Raw genomic sequence first — 20,008 nt, 5'->3', positions numbered from 1 at the left:
TGATTTGCTTAGCAACAGAAATGTTGGACTCAATTGTGGTCATAAAGTCGAAGACTGTAATTCTCACTGAAAACTCAACAAATCTGTCTGGGATTTCATTCACATATTTTCAGTCAAAACTGAGTCAAGCTAATGTAGTTTAAAAACCTGACAATTTATGTCAAGATTTAATACATACTGCAGCCAATTTTTTTTAAAAAGAAACCTAGTAATGTATTATCTACTGCCCCGTGTTGGGCAAGAAGAGCAGATAAAGACAAACACACACAGGCTCCATATATGCAGATTTATTATCTAACTTAAAATCTACAGGCAGCTCAGTGACACTAGGCAAATAGCAAAAGCCCTTAAAATATTTATATTAAATCAGATTTTTAAAAAATAGATTAAAGATGCAATCGTGAATAAGAATGTACTATCTACTAATATTGCTTTATGAAAAAGGTTTTAGTGAAGCAAAACATGGATTAGTGACCTCAAAAATATACACCTAGATATAAAATTTATATTCCTCAACTGAGTCCCCAAGTAGTGCTTCTAGAACTTTCAAGTTTTAGTATATAATTTATTATTCAAACAACATTTAAATTAAATGAATTCTTGAGTTAATACTTTCCCCAAATGTCAGATACCATTTATTTAGCAATAGGTCACATAGAACAGAATCTTCTGGCCAGCACATAAAGCAGTAAAATATGACAGTTTAATATATTAAGTGTCATCCAATGAATCATATGTTCTATTATTCCGAGTTAAGAATGATATTGAACCAAGAGATAAAGCTAAATAGTCAACAGCATGATGAACTAGGTTTGGGCTTTCGGTGAAGATTTATTGTATCTGTTTGAATCAAGTGATCTGATCTATCATCAGTAGCAAGAACTCTTCGGACAGCTTCCTCAAAAGCTGCTGCAACATTAATGGCATCTTTTGCACTTGTTTCAAAGTAAGGATGGTTGCCATTGTTTCTGCACCAGACCTCGGCTTCTTCTGTAGATACTTGTCTCTCAGTTATATCAATTTTATTACCCAGTATCACAAAAGGGAATGTTTCAGGCTCTTTCACATCTGCATAGTAAATGAATTCTTTTTTCCAGTTGCTCAGATTTTGGAAGCTTTGAGAATCATCTACACTGAAAGTGAGAAGGCAACAGTCAGAACCTCTGTAGAAGGGAGTCCTCAAGCTCCTAAACCGTTCCTGGCCTGCAGTGTCCCATATCTGCATTGTGACGAAGTGTCCATCCACTTCCAGATCTTTATTTAAGAATTCTACACCTATTGTATGAAATAACTGGGTATCAAATTTGTTAGTAACATATCTGTTCATAATTGAACTCTTTCCAACTCCTCCATCTCCTAACAGGATTACTTTAAGGAGCGATGATTTTGTTGCCATTGTTTCAAGAATAGATCTTTTATGATCTCCAGATCTGCAAAATAAAACAAAACTCACATGTTGCAAACATTTCAGCATAAATTCATCATGAAATATTAACTCTATATTTGAGTGAATCAATCAAAAATATTTTCTTTATTCATCAAAAAGAACAGACTGATTTTAGTATAATTAGATACTGCATATTCCACAAATTAGGCAGAAATTCGTACAGTATTCTAATGGAGAATACTGACCTTTGGAAAGACAGAGACTGAAGTTGAAATACTTTGGCCACCTAATGAGAAGAGTGGACTCATTGGAAAAGACCCAGATGTTGAAAACAATCGAAGGGAAAAGGAAAAGGAGACGGCAGAGAATGAGATGGTTAGTGTAATCAACACAATGAACATGAATGAAAACTCTGGGAGACAGTGGAGAACAGAGGAGCCCTATGTGCTACAGTCTAAGGGGATCGCCAAGATTTTATTTTAAATGAAATGTTCACTCATTAAGGAGAATTAGAGAAAACAAAGTATTACTGTAAAAATGTAGATACTATTTCAAATGAAATCCTGGATAAAGTAAATCTATGTTAATGTTCAATGAATATCTTTTCCTTTACGATGGGTGTTGGCAACCTGCGGCTCTGGAGCCACATGCGGCTCTTTCATCCCCCTGTTGTGGCTCCCTGTCGGCTGAACCAATCACTTGCTGGCCCCACCCCCCACTCTTCCCTCCCAGTCACGCCTGGCCTGGCCTGAGAAGGTAAGGGTGACAGCGGGGGATGGAAACTCCCCCCATATTCCAGAGCAGGAGCGAAGTGCCCCTGTACTTGCCTCATCTCGCGGGGGCTTCTTCTGGCCCTTGTTGGTGCTGCACCCACCTAGATCGCTTGGGGAGACACACGACTTGCTCGCCACCCCGAGACACTGGCCAGGCCCAGCTGTGGCCAATGCTCCATGTCATAATGGGCTCCAGGAGGAAGAGGGAACACCGTCTCCTCCATTGTGAAGCACATTAATTTAACTGTGTTGTGAAAGGTACTACGAGAGCAGTGGGCAGGCCATGGAGGCAGCAACAGAAGCAGCATCGGCCGCAGCTGGGCCGGGGCAGTGTCTCGGGGCAGAGAGCAAGTTGCAGATATTCCCCAGTGACCGAGATGAGCGCAGCACCAACAAAGGCCAGAAGAAGTGCCTACGAGATGAGGCATGTACAGGGACGCTTTGCTCCTGCTCTGGAATATGGAGCAAGTCTCCATCCCCCACCTTCTCAGGCCAGGCGAGGAGTGACTGGGAGGGCAGGGCGAGGGGCAGGGCCAGCCAGTGGTGGGTTCAGCTAGGGAGCTACAGCAGGGAGACAAAAGAGCTTCATTTATCTGGGAACCTGAAATGACTCTTGATTTAAATCATGTTTAAAAGCACCCAAAAAAGAACATCATCAGCAAAACAAAACAACTTTCGCCTGTTTTTGGAAATGGTTCTCTCTCTCTCTCACACACACACACACGAGAGAGAGAGAGGGAGGGAGGGAGGGAGGGAGAGGGGGGGAGGGAGGGAGGGAGGGAGGGAGGGAGGGAGGGAGGGAGAGAGAGAGAGAGAGAGAGAGAGAGAGAGAGAGAGAGAGAGAGAGAGAGAGAGAGAGAGAGAGAGAGAGAGAGAGAGAGAGAGAGAGAGAGATGAGACAGAAAGAGAGAGACACAGAGATAGATACCTGTTTTCCACAGAAGACACCAGGAGCCACAAAACCTGGGTAGGCGTGGCTGGGTGGGGTCATGTGATTGGGTGGGAGTGAGTGATGTCAAGTTGGCCATGTCCACCCAGGTTTTGTGTTTTCTGTGAGAAACGTGTCTAAATGGCTCTTTGAGTTGCAGACCCCTGCTCTAAAATAATATTGTCTCTGTATCTACATGCAGAAAACATGGCAAATCAATTTTTTTAAATAATAAAAACAGGATTTGTCAGTCCACCATTATTAGCTTGGCACATTGCTGACGTCCTGCCATCAAAAGACTGGGGAGGGGGGAACAAGGGGGTTGGAGAAATGGGCAATAAACCTGTATGTATTTATTGTGGGAATCAGGGAGGGAGGAATAACAGCTGAGGAAGAGCAGATCAACATGGAACCAGTTCGTGCCAGGCATCTCCCAGGCCGTTTACCTTGAGTGTGGAAATTTAACAGCCCAAATACCTCAGCGTTTCCAAAACATCTCAGTGGCATTGCATTGGCTGGATTTGGACTGGTCATTGGGAGAGGGACAGGGAATGAAGGAAAGTGTTGTGTGCTGCCTGGGAAACTCAGATTCTGCCTGATTTTACTGCAACCGGCATCTTTTAGTAAAAGTACCTTTCACTTCAATCAAATGGAGTCGATTACTGATTAGAATTTTTTTGTTATAGAAATGGCTGGTTTATATTATGTAAAAGTAAAAAGTTGAGGTTCAATGATAATGCTTTATTCTACTGCCACAGAGGGAGTCAGAATTCAACTATTTCCTTTTGTCCCTCAGTTTTCTTTCCCTTTCTCCTGCCCACTGTGTCCTATTTGCTTTTGTATTTTATTCTATAATCTAGTAAAATGTTTTTTTTTTAAAAATCAACTGGAGTCCAGGTTTTTTTTCCTAAGTGATCAGATTGTGACAGGTCTCACAGGATTATTACAGGCCACAGATCTGGGGAAGGTTACAATAAATGTTTTGCTGCCCTGAAGGTTCCAACGAGCACAGTGGCCTCCATAATTCTCAAATGGAAGACATTTGGCACAACCAGGACTCTTCCCAAGAGCTGGTTGTCCAGTCAAACTGAGCAATTGGGGAAGAAGAACCTTAGTAAGAGAGGTGATCAAGAACTCAATGGTCACTCTGAGCTCCAGAGATCCTGTATGGAGATGAGACAGAGTTCCAGAAGGACAACCATCACTGCAGCCCTCCATCAATCTCAGCTGTATGGCAGATTGGCTAGATGGAAGCCTCTCCTCAGTGCAAAACACATGAAAGCCCACTTGGGAGTTTGCAAAACAGCAGCTAAAGGACTTTCAGGAAGCGAGGAAGAAGATTCTCTGGTCTGAGGAAACTAAGATTGAACTGTTTGTCCTCAATTCTAAATGTTATGTCTGGAGGAAACCAGGCACCACTCATCACCTGCCCAATATCATCCCAACAGTGAAGCATCATGCTGTGGGGGTGTTTTTCAGGTTGAGGAAAAGCTGAATGGAGCAAAGTACAGGGATATCCTCCATGAAAACCTGTTCCACAGCACTCAGGACATCAGACTGAGCCGAAGATTCATTTTCCAACATGACAACAATCCTAAGCACACAGCCAAGGCAACACAGGCGTGGCTAAGGAAGAACTCCGTGAATGTCCTAAATTGGCCCAGCCAGAGCCCAGACTTGAACCCTATCGAACATTTCAGGAGGGATCTGAAAATGGCTGTCCACCGATGGTCGCCATCCAACCTGATTGAGTTTGAGAAGATTTACAAGGAAGAATGGCAGGAAATCCCCCAATCCAGGTGTGCAAAGCTTGTCATGTCGTATCCAAAAGGACTCGAGGCTTTAATTGCTGCCAAAGGTGGTTTTCCAAGAGGCAACTGGACTTCCTGGTCCAGTTACCTCTTGAAAAACCACCTTTGGGACAACCATGACCTGGATGACTGAGTATCTCCATAGACCCGGGATGGCGAACCTATGGCACGCGTGCCACAAGTGGCACGTGGAGTCATTTGTCAGGGCACGTGAGGCATGGCCCTGTCAGACGGCCAGCACACATGCATGCGCTGGCCAGCTGAGTTCAGCCTTTTTTAAAGCCATTTTTCTCCCTCCCCAGGCTCCAGAGGCTTTATAGGAGCCTGGTGAGGGTGAAAAGAGCCTCCTTGTCCTGGAGGCCCTCCGGAGGCTTCAGGAGCTTCCCTAAAGCCTCTGGAGTGCAAAAAAACGGCCCTATGGGCAAACCGGAGGTTCGGGAACGGAAGCCTCCTGAAGGTCTCTGAAGCCTCTGGAGGGCCTTCAAGGGGGGGGGCTCTTTTCGCCCTCACCAGGCTCCTATAAAGCCTCTGGAGCCTGGGGAGGGAGAAAAATGCATGCAAAAAATAGGGAGGAAGTGCCTGCCATGCACACATGCGAGCCAAAAAAGGTTCACCATCACTGCCATAGACAATTGCTGCAAAAGGTGCTTCAACAAAGTATTGAGTGAAGATTCTGAATACTTATGCCAATTTGATATTTGAGGTTTTGTTTCTTTTTAATAAATTTACAGACATTTCTAAAATTGTTTTCACTTTGTCATTATGGGGTACTGAGTTTAGATTAAAGAAAAATTAAGATTTAGAAAAATGGCCAAAAAAGGCCAAAGTCAGCCTACGAGGCAACGCCTTGCGTGACCTAACAAATGTCTCCACATGCCACCTGTGGCACGCATGCCATAGGTTTGCCATCACGGGGCTATGGCAATCCTTGCAGCCTGAAACAGCTGATCATCGGGAGGCCCTGCTGAAACTGAAATTGAAACAGGCTGTTTGCTGCAAGTGCTGGGAGGCAGAGGCAGATTTTTTCTTCTTCTAATCAGGCTACACTGAAACAGACTGTTTGCTGCAAGGAGGCAAGTCAATAACTATAAATGCCTACAGAATGTTCAAATGATTCAATGTTCAAATTATTTTTTAAAGACTGCTTTATTATTGTTCTAGACAACTTAACAAAATGAAGCTTTTTAAAATAAATGCTTGATCTGAAGAGGTCCAGTGCTACTGTATCTTCTTTTAAATAGCAGACAATAACATATACTTCCAGAAAGCGACATCAATTTTAACAGTATCTGTAGAAGTATAGTCTGAAATGTAACACCACAAACAGTGTATATTGTCTGTACTGTTTGCTGCAAGGTGGAAAATTGCTGGAAGGCAGAGGCAGATTTCCCCCCCCCCCTTGTTTTCCTCCCTATTAGCTAGGTGTGTCTTATACTTCGGGGCGTCTTATACTCCGAAAACTACGGTATTTACTTTTGATTTTGTAATTTTAATCTATATTTCTATTTTTCTATTTATAATTGTTTTTATCTGTACGTATTGTTACATAGTGAAATATAATTTTAAAAACAGATCATGCCAGACTAATCTTATTGCATTCTTTGACACAGTGACAAAATTAGTGGACCAGAGGAATGCAGTCAATATAGTTTACTTGGACTTCAGTAAGGCATTTGATAAGGTAGACCATAACCTACTACTAGATAAAGTAGAAGAATGTGGGTTGGACAGCATCACCACCAGATGGATTCGTAACTGGCTGACCAACTGCACTCAACGTGTAGTCCTCAGTGGAACTGCATCTACATGGAGGGAAGTATACAGTGGAGTACCCCAAGGCTCTGTTTTAGGCCCAGTACTCTTCAACATCTTCAACAATGATTTGGATGAGGGAATAAATGGGGAACTCATCAAATTTGCAGATGACACCAAGCTGGCAGGAATAGCCAACACTCCAGAAGACAGGCTTAAGATACAGAAGGATCTTGGCAAACTTGAACATTGGGCACTATCTAATAAAATGAAATTCAATGGGGAAAGAGTAAGGTTCTACATATAGGCAAGAAAAACGAAATGCACAAGTACAGTATAGGTCAGTGATGGCGATCCTCTGGCACGCGTGGCACGCGGAGCCATTTGTCAGGGCATGGGAGGCGCTGCCCTGTCAGCTGGCCAGCGCGCATGCACGCGCTGGCCAGCTGAGTTCACCTTTTTAAAAGCCATTTTTTGTCCTCCCCAGGCTCCAGAGGCTTTATATGAGCCTGGGGAGGGCGAAAAGAGCCTCCCCCGCCCCCCGGAGGCCCTTCGGAGGCTTCAGGGACCGTCCGGAGGCTTCCCTGAAGCCTTTGGAATGCTTAAAACCACCCTCCGAGCAAACCGGAAGTGACTTCCGGGTTGCTTGGAGGGTCGTTTTAAGCGTTCCGAAGGCTTCAGGGGCCGTCCGGAGGCTTCCCTGACGCCTTCGGAGCGCTTAAAACCATCCTCCGAGCAAACCGGAAGTCACTTCCAGTTTGCTTGGAAGGTGGTTTTAAGAGTTCCAAAGGCTTCAGGGAAGCCTCCGGATGGTCCCTGAAGCCTCCGGAGGGTCTCGGGGGCGGGGGAGGCTCTTTTCGCCCTCCCCAGCCTCCTATAAAGCCTCTGGAGCCTGGGGAGGGCGAAAAAAGCATGTAAAAATGGGCGGGTTTGCACGTTGTGCACACATGCGCACTGTGGGGGGTCACACGTTGCATTATGGGTGCGGCACGCCCGCACATGACCCCCCTGCGCTCCCCCCACTTGTGGCACGCGAGCCAAAAAAGGTTAGTCATCGCTGATATAAGTGGTACCTTCCTCAATAGTAGTAACTGTGAGAGGGATCTTGGAGTCCTACTGGACAACCATTTAAATATGAGCCAGCAGTGTGCAGCAGCTGCCAAAAAAGCCAACACAGTTCTAGGCTACATAAACAGAGGGATAGAATCAAGATCACGTGAAGTGTTAATACCACTTTATCATGCCTTGGTAAGGCCACACTTGGAATACTGCATTCAGTTTTGGTCGCCACGATGTAGAAAAGATGTGGAGACTCTAGAAAGAGTGCAGAGAAGAGCAACAAAGATGATTAGGGGACTGGAGACTAAAACATATGAAGAACAGTTGCAGGAACTGGGTATGTCTAGTTTAATAGAAAGAAGGACTAGGGGAGACATTATAGCAGTGTTCCAATAGCTCAGGGGTTGCCACAAAGAAGAGGGAGTCAAACTATTCTCCAAGGCACCTGAGGGTAGAACAAGAAGCAATGGGTGGAAACTAATCAAGGAGAGAAGCAACTTAGAACTGAGGAGAAATTTCCTGAACAATTAATCAGTGGAACAGCTTGCCTCCAGAAGTTGTGAATGCCCCAACACTGGAAGTCTTTAATAAGATGTTGGATAGTCATTTGTCTAGAACGGTATAGAGTTTCCTGCCTAGGCAGGGGGTTGGACTAGAAGACCTCCAAGGTCCCTTCCACCTCTGCTATTGTATTGTATTTGTTATTATTACTCTGCCACTCCGAGTCACCTCGAAGTTTGAGAGCGGTGACATATAAATTTAATAAATAAATATATTTGTTACTTTGAACTTACTGCATTTGTAGTTGTCTTCTCAGTCAAGTCATTTTGGATTTTTTTTCTAAACATGCATATCACAACATAAACATTGGAAAATAGTCTATTTGAAACCTCTTTCCAACATACATTATGTCTAACAACTAGATTAATATCTAATCTTCCTTTGCTACTTCTCTTTATATGGATATGCATAGCCATAAAATGATCATATTTATATTTTTGTCACAAATGTTCTATTTATTTATCATTTAAATATAAGTATTATTACTATGTGAAACATTTGATAAAAAATAGTTACCTTTACTGTTCAGTGTAAATCATAATTAAATACCTGCCAAAAAAGAGAGATATTATATTACTACTGAAAACATATTGCCAGGTATGCATTTTAAAATTAATATACTTTGTTTTATTATGATATGGAATATACTTAATATGTTCCAAAGGAAGTTATAATCAAATTATTCTTATACATTACTTAAGCATGTATAAAATTTCACTACTTTCAATGTGTTTTCAGTGAAATGAAACCTTTGCATGCCCATTTTTAAAAATTAAATTGAATTCTTATGTATTTTTACTATTCACAAGTAAGTGAGAGGGAGGAGGCAACAACATAACATTTAGAATTTAAACTTCATATGAATATTTTATATTAAGTCACCCTTTGGGTCATTCCATGTCAAATAGAAAGGTGAATAGAATTGCCTGCAGACAAACAAAGCTAATTACTGCTCTGTGTGTACACTGTTTCTTCAATGATGATACAATGGCTTTTCTTGTTTTTTTCTTCAATTCTGCAAATCCATGGCTGATGCCTTGCCTGGTTTCAGGAATGTCCCCTAGGTCAGTGGTAGGCAACCCACGGCTCTGGAGCCGCATGTGGCTCTTTCATCCCTCTGCTGCGGCTCCCTGTCACCGATCGGCTCCACAATTGATAGGGCTTTCGGTTAGGACAGGTAGAGGAAAAAAGGATGCCACACTAGGAGGAGACTCTATGGTGGGGGAACCAGACTTCCGGTCGGCTCCAAAGCTGAACGGGGGGCTTCCGGTTAGGACCTTTGTGGCTCTTTGAGTGTTTAAGGTTGCCGACCCCTGCCCTAGGTGATAAGACTTGCCAATTTTACTACTTTGGCAAGTGGCTTAGCCATCACTAACCAATACAAGGTAATTAATATACCACAGTTTTGCAACATCCTTGATGATTGATTTATGGATTTATATCTTAAGAGTTTCATATACTGAAAGCATGGTCACCACAATAAATTCAGCTGAACTGTGAAATTTTACACCTCTAGCTCATTTATATGTCAAACAGTCTGGTGGTAAAGGTAACCTTTTTAACAGAGCATCCATGTATGCAAATTATGAGTATCTTTGGGCCTTAATTCTGACCAAAACAAGGCTGGATCCAAAAGTGAAGTGTGGCGAGTTTTGTAGCAGAAATGACATTCTTTCCAATGACATAAAAAACAAATTAAAAACTACAAAATGGAGATATTTGCATCCAAATAAGGGTGAAAATTTGCATAAATCAGCAATATCATGTATTTATGTACATGTGTCTTTGCAGCAGGATGGGCTGGAACTACTGGTCCAGTTATGTCCTAAATCGAAGCATAAGAACTCAAAACTGGCAATATATTTATTTCATGAAATGTTTCATATACCTTGCTGATCTATAACAAGAGAAGCAAAATTATATTATGCTTCAAGCTCTGCACAGGACCTTAAACCAGAACTTAACTCACAAAGTTTTAGCTCTCTGATAGGTTTCAATGGGCTTCAGTACCTGCACGAAGTGGTTACTTTGTGTCACCTAGAGCACGGTACACCAAGGGTGCACCTCTAGCTAGCCACGTCCCAACACCTGCCTCACCTCGTGGGGGTGGCTCAGGCAGCCCATCCAGCAAGACCCTGCGTGTCCGCCAGCCCACTTTTTCCGGCCTGCCATGGCACCAGAACAGAAGGCCAAGTGACGCGCTGGTGCCGTTACCACAAGGCAAGGCAGGGGGTAGAGCTGCCTCACAAGGCAGTTGTCGGGAAATGGATGGCCTGGTTGCGGGGGCCCTGAGGTAAGCTGATGTGGGGTGCGTTTGTGGCACCAGCACGTTGCCCAGTGTCCTGCTCTGGTGGCGCGCTGCAAGAAGTGGGCCAGCAGCCATATGGGCTCTTGCTGCACATGGTTGTTGGTGCTGATGTCATGAGGCAATTGTTGGGGCATGGATGGTCTGGCTGCGGGGGCGCTGAGGTAAGCCAGTGTACACATGGGGAAGATTCACCTCCTTACTTCACCTCATCTTGTGTCAGCAGCACCGCAAGCAACCAGATAGAATGGGCAGGCAGCCAGTTGTGCAGGCGCTTAAGTCAGGGTTATTTTGGGAATAGGGCTTATATTGGGCACATAGGCAGAAAACATGCTGGGTCTTATTTTTTTGAGATACGTCTTATTTTGGGGGAAACACAGTATATTGGCCATTGTATCACAATGATTACAGGAAGTATTAACATATTTATAAAAATCAGACAGAGGGGATGAAGTGGATACTTTAAGATATAATATATTACTATTGCCAACAATCTCTTGCCATTGGCTAGGCAAATATAAGGGTACCACGTTGCTAGTTATGGAATAGATTGTTTTATTCTACATTTAATCATATCTAGTGAAATAGTGAATAATGTTAATATTTTTAATTTTTATATTCCACATTACTTTCAGAAGCATTAATTAAATGCTCAACTTTTGAACTCAATTATGAATAGTTTTACTATTTTAACAATGTTATCCCTACTATATACAGGATTATATAGCTGTAATCCAATGAAAAATGTCTTAGAAGTGATGCTTTAAACTATGGGTGTCAAACTTGGATCGTGTCATGTGACAGCATATGATGTATTGTGATATTTTTTGCCTTTGCGGAGCAGGGGTGGGTATGGCCTACGTGTGATGCAACCAGGTCACGGGCCGCCAGTTTGACACCCCTGCTTTAAATTATACTCATGGCTTAGTATAAGTCTAGCTGATATGCATATTTGAAAGTCTTGGGAAAAAAGGCCAGTTATTTGAGACTTATTCAAATAAACCTATAGAAATAATCATATAGAAACTCACTACATATATACTTGATGCCATTTAAAACTGCAATTTTCCAGTAATCTAAATAATAGAGTCCATAGATCACTAACATTCAACAATTCTCTTTTTCCATTATGAATAAACAATTGTGTATGAATATTTTATTAGAATTTTGAATTATTATGAGAACTATGATAAAACTGAACTTTAAATCCTATAAACCACTATAAATCCTATAACCACTGGAACAATTTGCCAGGGTCTGTTGACCATATATCTCCTTAAGAAATAAAACCAGCGTCTTTATTGTGCCACTAAATAAATATGGAACTTTTGGAAACAGTTCACTGAAAAATACAACAAAATCATAACTATATATCAAAACATAAGTCATAGTATATATGAAATATTTAATAATGCTGTGCCAATGAATTCAAACAAAAAATTAAACCACTTTTATTTAGTGTTTCAAATTGAACATAGAATATTTAGAAATTAGAATAATTTAGAATTCAAAGCTAAATATTCTATGAAGAGCAACTTGAGTAGTTTTGCATAATATAGCATAACAAATTCATTACAACCAACTGAGAACTATAAAAAAGCAACATTTACCAAGCAAAAGTACATACTTTGTGTCCTCTTTTGAGTGGATCTATATAGTCTATGAGCTTGGGGTAAAAAAATCCCACCATATCTTTAATTACAGTTTTCATTGATTTGGTTTTGTTGAAAACAAAAGTCAGGGTAGTTCTTTACTCCGAGTTTATAATTAAAAATTGCTTTTAGATACTGTTCTCCTTTTAAAATACTGTGACATGCTGTAAATACAGTCTACAATTTTTCATCTAGCTAAAGAAGAAAAATAATTTTTAAAAATCTGATTGTTTCCATAATCAGCTAAAAAGGTTACTTTGCTCTCTTATCCATCTAGACACAGCTTACCTCACCTAGGTCACTTTTTACACTTAACTGCACAAATAGGAGGAAAAAAATACTTCTTTAAACTCAATTTAATCAAAACAAAAACAGGCAGAGCAGCAAACTAAGTAGCTCGATTATTTCTCGGAAGGGCCACGGATTTTCCACATGAAAAATACAACAAAGAGGACATACATAAGTTGTTGAACCGTCCTCACAGTCCAGTGATTTTAATCAGTTTGGCTTATTTGCCCCAGGGATAACTTGGTCATGCGCCAACTGAGAAGTACAGAAGGGAAGCAATTTCCCAACCTAACCGCCGTCTCTTTCTGATCACGGGACTTTTAATCATGCCACTGGAAAAAACAGAGGGGCATCTTACAAGGACAACTTTCTCCCTGTAGGTTAAGGAAAGGGGGGCGTAATTGTGCGGGATAAGGCACTGCTACCTGCCCCCCCCCCAAGGCTTTGTTTCCTCAAGTTTCACGCTAGGAAGCCCTACAGCCAGGACCATTTGCAAGTGACTCTGCAGCCCCCAATGGCCGAGGGGGGAGGGGTTCGAGTGTCCCTACAAGCAACGTAGTCCTTAGGACCTCCCTCTTGCACCAAGGAGCGACCAAGAGCCACTCTCAATCTGACTACCCCCCCCCCCCAGAAAAACCTTTCCTAAAAAACCGATGGGAGGCGAGGGAAACATCACTAATTCCTCCTCCCCATCTCCTGTAAGCAGCCATTAAAAGCTCAAGCCGACGCTCGGAGTCTTCAGGGCCAGGAACCGCAGCCCGGGAAGAACTGGGCTCTTTCTTGAGCCCATCCATGGTAAAAGGCCAGACTCAGAGATGGGGCGCGCTCACCTGTCAAGAAACCGGAGAGCCGATAACTGGCCCGCAGCACTTGCGGCCACCGCGACAGAGAGGAAGGGAGGGAGCTTGAGAGGGAAATAACATGGCCGGGGCTGCGCTATGAGGGCGGAATCATTGGCCCTCACGTGACATCAGACGAGGACAGCCTCGCCTCCCCGATTCTCGGCCCAACTGAGCGGAAAGGAGGCTGTTGCTAGGCTACGGGGCCTCGTCTCCCCCAGACTCGCGGTTCTAATTGGAGACTGCCTGCCCCGTCCCGCCTCTTTACGTGTGTCCGCTCTGCTTGCTGGGCCCCTGGAAAACACCGAAGCTAATACCGTTCGTTCCGGCTTGAAAATTTCGCGGAACAAGTAGTTAGTCCAGTGTTTCTCAACCTTGGCGACTTTTAAGTCCTGTGGACTTCAACTCCCAGAATCCCGGGAGTTGAAGTCCACAGGACTTAAAGTCACCAAGGTTGAGAAACACTTGAGTTAGTCAGTTTTCCTGCAACTCTTTCGTTTTCTGCCGGTCTAGTCAATAAAGTATTTTTTTTAGGTTCTGACATTTCATGCCTTTGAATTAGGCTACTTGGACAAGATTGCTAAGAACCAACGATCAATATACTTGATGGAATCGATCCAAAGTAATCACTGGAAGCCCTAATAATGAAATTAAACTTTACAAAAACGAACGCATAATTGTTTTTCCAAACGGAAAATTGTTTAACATTAGGAGAGCCTAATGTTAGTAAATACATTCATTGAGAAGTAATTAAAAGTGACCTGCAGGATATAAGGTATCTAGTTGCTATCACTATAGATTTATAAAACAATATTTAGTGAAATGAGGCCTTATTGCAAATCTCTTCGGAAAAATATTTTCCATTGCAACATGTAATGTGAAATCATTAGGCAAATTTCAGCTATGTATGAAGTAGCCCCGTTCTCTATCCTTAGCACTGAAGAAGGCAGAGCAAAAGGTTTGGTCTAGCACACAATCTCTGCTGAATGTTGCATCAAAACTTTATAATGGTTATCAATAAAATACTCACCTAATCATCCACATTTTCAAGAGAGATGTCTGTTTTGCCTCACAGTGCTTATGGGACAATATAGGTTTTTTTTAAGCCATTTTCACTTTGCTTCACTAAGTTTAGTTGCACACTAAACTGAGTTGTGATGTTAGAGATATATTACTTGGAGACGTAAACTTACATTTATACACAGCCAATGCTGTATTATTTATTTACAGCCCTAATAATTTGCATCCAATGACAAGACTATATGATTGAACAGAGGATGACTCTGAAATGTACCCAAGACCAATATACTTATTCTTGATATGAAAAATGCAGTGAACAATTGATAGTCTAAAAATTAAAGCAAGTAGATAAATCTCTTTACCTTAGCAGAATGCTTACAAATGCTGGGGGAGTGGCAGCAGATGCTGGGAGAAAGATAACAAGTAGTTTGAATGAAGTGTGTGTCAAAAGTAAAATGACCAAGTAGAAGAATGCTTCTGCCCACTTACAGTATATAAGACAATGAGATCTGGTTTTGTCAGGAAAGTTCTGCCTTTGGCTATGGAAGCCACCTGGGTGATCTTGGGCCAGTCACTCTCAATCCAATTCATCTCAAAGGGTTGGTGTTGTGGGGAAAATTGGAGGAGAAAAGTGTGTTGAAGATGTTTGCCACTTTGAGTTATTTGTAAAAAGAATAAAGGTGGGAAATAAATATTGAATTTTTCCCTTTCTTTATTTTGTTTGGCTTGCTATTTTTCATTTCTTTTCTGAATTTTACATAACGTTTATCTCAGAAGAGATTAGTATGATGGGTATGCATGCATATATGCACATTTTGGGTTGGGCTATAAAGTCTAATAACACAAATACCTAACAAATGCTTTAGTCTTTAAGGTGCTTCAATAGTTTATTAATCTTCCAGAAATAAAAAACCCTATAATTTTAATAAGTAAAAATCTTTTTTTTAATTATAATATTCTTTTTTAGTATTATTTAGTAACTATTTACATTGGCAAGATTAAAATGCTTTAGCATAAAAGCTTAGAAAAAAAGATGAATCCAATAAGGAACACCCAAAACCACCATACTGAGTAAACCTAGAAATCAAACATTAAATCTGTATTAATTATAAAGTTTGATCACCTAGAATAAAATTGATCTAATCCATCTCTCCACAAAAAATGCAGTACCGAAAAGTACACTGTGACTGACTAGATAGAAACTTGACACATAGCCACTATCTGTCTACCTATCAGCAAATTTAGTGTAAGAAATAACAAAACACCTTGCTTAATACAGCTGGCATCTCACTGCTCTAGGAAAAGGTATTTCCTTAGTCCTCTGGACTCAAAGCTACTTAAGTCTTTAAAAGGTCAAGAAACTGCATATTCAATTGGTTCAGGAAATTTACAGGTAGTCAATAAAGCTGTTTTAATATTAGTATGATATAAATACATTGAGCTATATTATCATAAAAGACATTAAATTAACATATTATTTTCCCCTCTGGAGTATGGTCAGAGGTGGTATTCAGCAGGTTCTAACCAGTTCTGGAAAACTTGTTAGTGGAAATTTTGAGTAGTTTGGAGAACCGGTAAATACCACCTGACTGGTCCCGTCCCCATCTATTCTCTGCCTCCCGAGTCCCAGCTGATTGGGAGGAAATCGGGATTTTGCAGTAACCTTCCCCCACAGTGAGGAGGGAATGGAGATTTTACAGTATCCTTCCCTGCCATGCCCACCAAGCCATGCCACGCCCACCAAGCCATGCCCACAGAACCGGTACTAAAAAAAATAGAATCCCACCATTGGGTGTGATGCTAGTTTGCCTCCTCGCGGTGCACCCTGGATAGCACGATAGTGTGAACCAAACTACTAGCAACAATGGACAGCCAGACTACATTGAAGAATTGGCAATTAACAACAGTTATTAGACATCTTTGTAGAACTCCTGGCTCTTGAAATACATGGCAATTGATAAACAACTACAAGTCCATGTATTTGCCATATGCTAAATAAATAGATTTGCCCTCAACTTAAACTGAAATCATACAGAACTATTCATATTTCCAAAAATTACACTGCCTTCATATCAATCTCATATGTCTGTGTGTGTTAGTGTGACAGAGAGGGAGTGAGGGAAAGAGGGAGGGAGAGAGATCTTTATTATCAAGGATACCTTATTACCTCTCTTGGATCCTCTCATGAGAACTACCGAAGATCGAAGAATTTCAAGGATTATGAAATAGTCAGGAAATTTCATTCCTAGAGATTTAAGTCTTCAAATGAATGTAAAAAGTTACTAGCTTAACAATGCTTTTAAAATATCCTATTATCTGTAAGTTGCATGACATTATACTGTAGTAATGCTGCTTTGTTATTATGAACTGGCCTGAGTCATACTCTGCTTTTCTAAACAATTTCCAATATTTTACAATCATTTGTTCAATAATTCACATCATTTTATTACAGCACAAAACCATTTAAGCATTTTCACTACTTCCACATTCAAATATTTGCTCTGGATTACCATATTTTATATTTACTTCTAAGTAATGTACAATCATAAACAGATCCATCTGTTGTGGTACCATTGCTCTCCACATTTATTACAAATCACATAAGTCATCATTTGTTCATCTGGATTTGTATTCTGCACCCAACCAGGAAGGAAAAGGGCTCCCCTTGCAATGACAGTAATAGTGCAATCATATTTTTCACAGTGCTTACATTTTATTTTGCTTGTATGTGTACCACTGATATTTTGGGGGAGCTGATGTTCCAGAACAGATGACTCGGTAAATGAAGTCCTGAGCTCTTTCAGTTCATCATGTGCCATTTCCATCACAGACATATGAGCAAATGTTTTGGGATTAAGAGACCCTGAAAGCAAGTTAGTCTTTAAATGAAAATTTTTAGGATTTTTCAAGTTTAAAACTTTGCTCCTGATACAGTTTTTATATTTTATATTATTTTTTACATACATTGCAAAAATGTGCTGTTCAATTTCTTCTGCTATTTTGTGATGCTTTTCATTTTGTTCATTACTTGCTGAAGAGTCATGCAAAGCTTTGTTAAGAAGTTCCACACATTTAGACCTTAGAGGTGTAATAGGATCCTCAGGGGGGTTTATTTTGCTATCCAAGCATGTGACTCCCAGATGTTCTGATTGAATTGCATAATCCTCTTGCACATTACTTCCAACAGCTTTTGAACTCTTTTCTGATGGCAAGCAATTGTTAGAACTGACAGAATCTACTTTTTCAAGCTGACCTTTTTCACAGAAGTTTCTATTCTCCAAGACTACCTGATCATTCTTAAAAGATATTTCCATATTACTGGGTCCTGGTTTAATATGCATTGATTGGTATTTTTTATAAAGTGTTTTCCATTTCGACAATAAATGCTTAGACTTGTTTTTCAGTACTACAGAGGGACAGTTCTTGAGGATTTGGAAAACAGCTTTGGCAATATCAGTCTCTTGGAGATTATTTATAGTCATATCAACTGTTTCAAGATATTCAAGATGACTTCCAATATCTTGGTAATTTTTTTTATGCAGTAGATTCTCTATACAAGCAGCTGTAGTCATGATAATGCTTCTGTTAGACATTGCAAATTCTGAAATAAAAGTAGCAAAAGCATTTTTAAAACTACAGTGTATCATATAGTTTTGCATGGAGAATAAAGTATAACATAAGACAACTGGTTCAAACAATTCTTCATATTTGAACATTTACCACTCCCTGCCACCCCTCCACCCCTGTGTGTGTGTGTATATATATAAAAATGTGTTTTTTCTTTTTCTGGTTACTCTCCACAGATAAATCTAGTTCATTTTCCTTCTGTTTTTGCATATTTTTCTAATAATGGGCAAAGTTCCTTTATATAATTTGTTCCAACGTTCTGTTGGGCTAGAAATAATGAAAAGGAAATCTAAAGTTTCTAATATTGGGCCACTAATATTTGTGTATAAACATTTATTTACACTTTACAATTTTCCTACAACTTTTACTATAAAACAGATTATCTTTTTAATTTTTTAAAGCAGTTGTTATTTAATATTTTCAAACAATCAATAGTTGGGAACAATTTAGTTGTGACATAGGGAGAGCTTGGATCACACTTGGTAGGGTTGTACCAAACCCATACAATATGGAAAATATTAGCATTCTCTATTTTTTCCCTTGGGTTTGGCCAGTTGTTGTTTTTTCTTTATACCTATACTAATAAGCATATCTGAAAAGTTACACTGCAGGTTATTTGCATTTCTCACCATCAGAATTTTGGGAGGCATAAAATGAAGCTCTTCTCTAATACAGAGCTCTAAGCTATATATTTTTTTCACAAATTCTTGAATGGTTAGACTCTTCTACTTTTATACCACACATGAAAATATGTCAGAACTTACATATCCCTCTAAAACAGTGTTTTTCAACCTTAGCCATTTTAAGATGTATGGACTTCAACTCCCAAAATATCTGGGAGAATTTTGGAAGTTGAAGTCCACAAATGGCTAAGGTCGAGAAACAAGCTCTAAAATATGGCTTTCCTAATCACTGTTTAATGAATAAGCCACAAGTAGTAGTTTTAGCTAAGCCTGGATTTGTGACATGTGATGCCTGAAACAAGCAAACCAAAAAACAGTTTGAGGTATCACATATTGCGTAAATGTGGCTCATCCTCACAAAACAGCCTTCAGCTTTGAGCTACAATTCCCATCACTTTCAGTGAACATTGCTCATGGTAGTTAGAAATGATGAAAGATTTAGTTAACGAGTTTGGGAGTGGCAGCTTATAGTCATCCTTAACTTTTAGCATGAACTTACAAGAGGAGGAAAATATGAAACAAGAAAAAAAATTATACTATACAGGTTTGAGCCAGAAACACATTAGGAGAGACAGAAGATGCAGATACAAGGGGTACCAACAGAAATGGCTTTTCTAAATTAAGTATTACCCAAAAGAAAGAAAAAGAAAAGAAAATCCACCTGATGCGATTTCCATACAGTTTACACGAGCTCTTCGTTTGAAAACGCTGCTGCTATTGCAGCTAATATCCACATTTTTGTCATATGGCTTAAGCTTTATCTGGCTGAACTACATAACAGTACCCTGCTAAGTATACTAATAGTTCGTTTTTAGATGATTTCTCCGAAGCCCAGTAACAAGAAAGGGCTCCCTCCTGTGGTGTCACCCAAGGTTCAGGGGGCGCTTTCTTCCCCACCCAAGACGAACCCCACCACGGCGTCGGTTCTTCCTCACCCGGAGAGTCTCCCAACAGGGCCGGTGCAGGACTTCCGCCCTTCCAGCCTCCCTTCGCCTGCGGCTCCGCCCCTCAATCAGAAAAAGTAAGAATATGTGAAAGTAATGAGGGTATAAGAGGCGCTTCTCTCTCTGGCTCAGCCCTAAGTGTAGCGCCCTCTGGAGGTGCGGAGAAGCTGCCGCAATTCCAAGAGTGTACAGCCAATGCTGAGAAGTATGGGAGTTGAAGTTTTGATATTTAGAGACTGAAAAAGGCTATAGTAGTGTGTGGTACGCTAGTTGCAATTTCTTCGAGGTTGCGGTATTTGTGGGATTTTAGCAGTAAATATTCAGAAATAATTCAAATTAATTTTAGTGCTCCTTAGTTCCATTGACTGTTAAAGACGTG

The 20,008-nt window shown here is 40.6% G+C and overlaps 2 protein-coding genes across 5 annotated transcripts; both read right to left on the bottom strand.

Annotated features, from left to right (window-relative positions):
• Positions 1–272: 272 nt before the first annotated feature.
• Positions 273–13,545, bottom strand: RAB9A (RAB9A, member RAS oncogene family). 3 transcript variants are annotated; one of them, XM_081948442.1, is made up of 4 exons: positions 13,347–13,545; positions 8,788–8,820; positions 8,505–8,550; positions 273–1,430 (listed from the first exon to the last, which is right to left on the bottom strand). In XM_081948442.1, the coding sequence occupies exons 3-4, from the start codon at positions 8,507–8,509 to the stop codon at positions 791–793; spliced, it is 645 nt and encodes a 214-aa protein (XP_081804568.1). In that variant the 5' UTR covers positions 8,510–8,550; positions 8,788–8,820; positions 13,347–13,545; the 3' UTR covers positions 273–790. The 3 variants fall into 3 exon arrangements, with proteins under 3 accessions (XP_081804568.1, XP_081804570.1, XP_081804569.1); XM_081948444.1 differs by lacking the exon at positions 8,505–8,550 and adding an exon at positions 1,633–1,673; XM_081948443.1 differs by lacking the exon at positions 8,505–8,550 and having other exon boundaries at positions 13,347–13,544.
• A 3,250-nt stretch (positions 13,546–16,795) lies between these two features.
• On the bottom strand, positions 16,796–19,752 carry TCEANC (transcription elongation factor A N-terminal and central domain containing). Of its 2 annotated transcripts, none has more exons than XM_081949203.1 (2): positions 19,621–19,752; positions 16,796–17,976 (listed from the first exon to the last, which is right to left on the bottom strand). In XM_081949203.1, exon 2 carries the CDS (start codon positions 17,966–17,968, stop codon positions 16,919–16,921), a length of 1,050 nt encoding a protein of 349 aa, XP_081805329.1. In that variant the 5' UTR covers positions 17,969–17,976; positions 19,621–19,752; the 3' UTR covers positions 16,796–16,918. The 2 variants fall into 2 exon arrangements, with proteins under 2 accessions (XP_081805329.1, XP_081805328.1); XM_081949202.1 differs by lacking the exon at positions 19,621–19,752 and adding an exon at positions 19,347–19,613.
• Between the last annotated feature and the right edge of the window lie 256 nt (positions 19,753–20,008).

Source organism: Natrix helvetica, assembly GCF_964273705.1.
Source record: "Natrix helvetica genome assembly, chromosome: 3".
Taxonomy (NCBI): Eukaryota; Metazoa; Chordata; class Lepidosauria; order Squamata; family Natricidae; genus Natrix; species Natrix helvetica.
The sequence above is the reverse complement of the archived record's forward strand: the minus strand, read 5'-3'. Positions and strand labels throughout refer to the sequence as shown.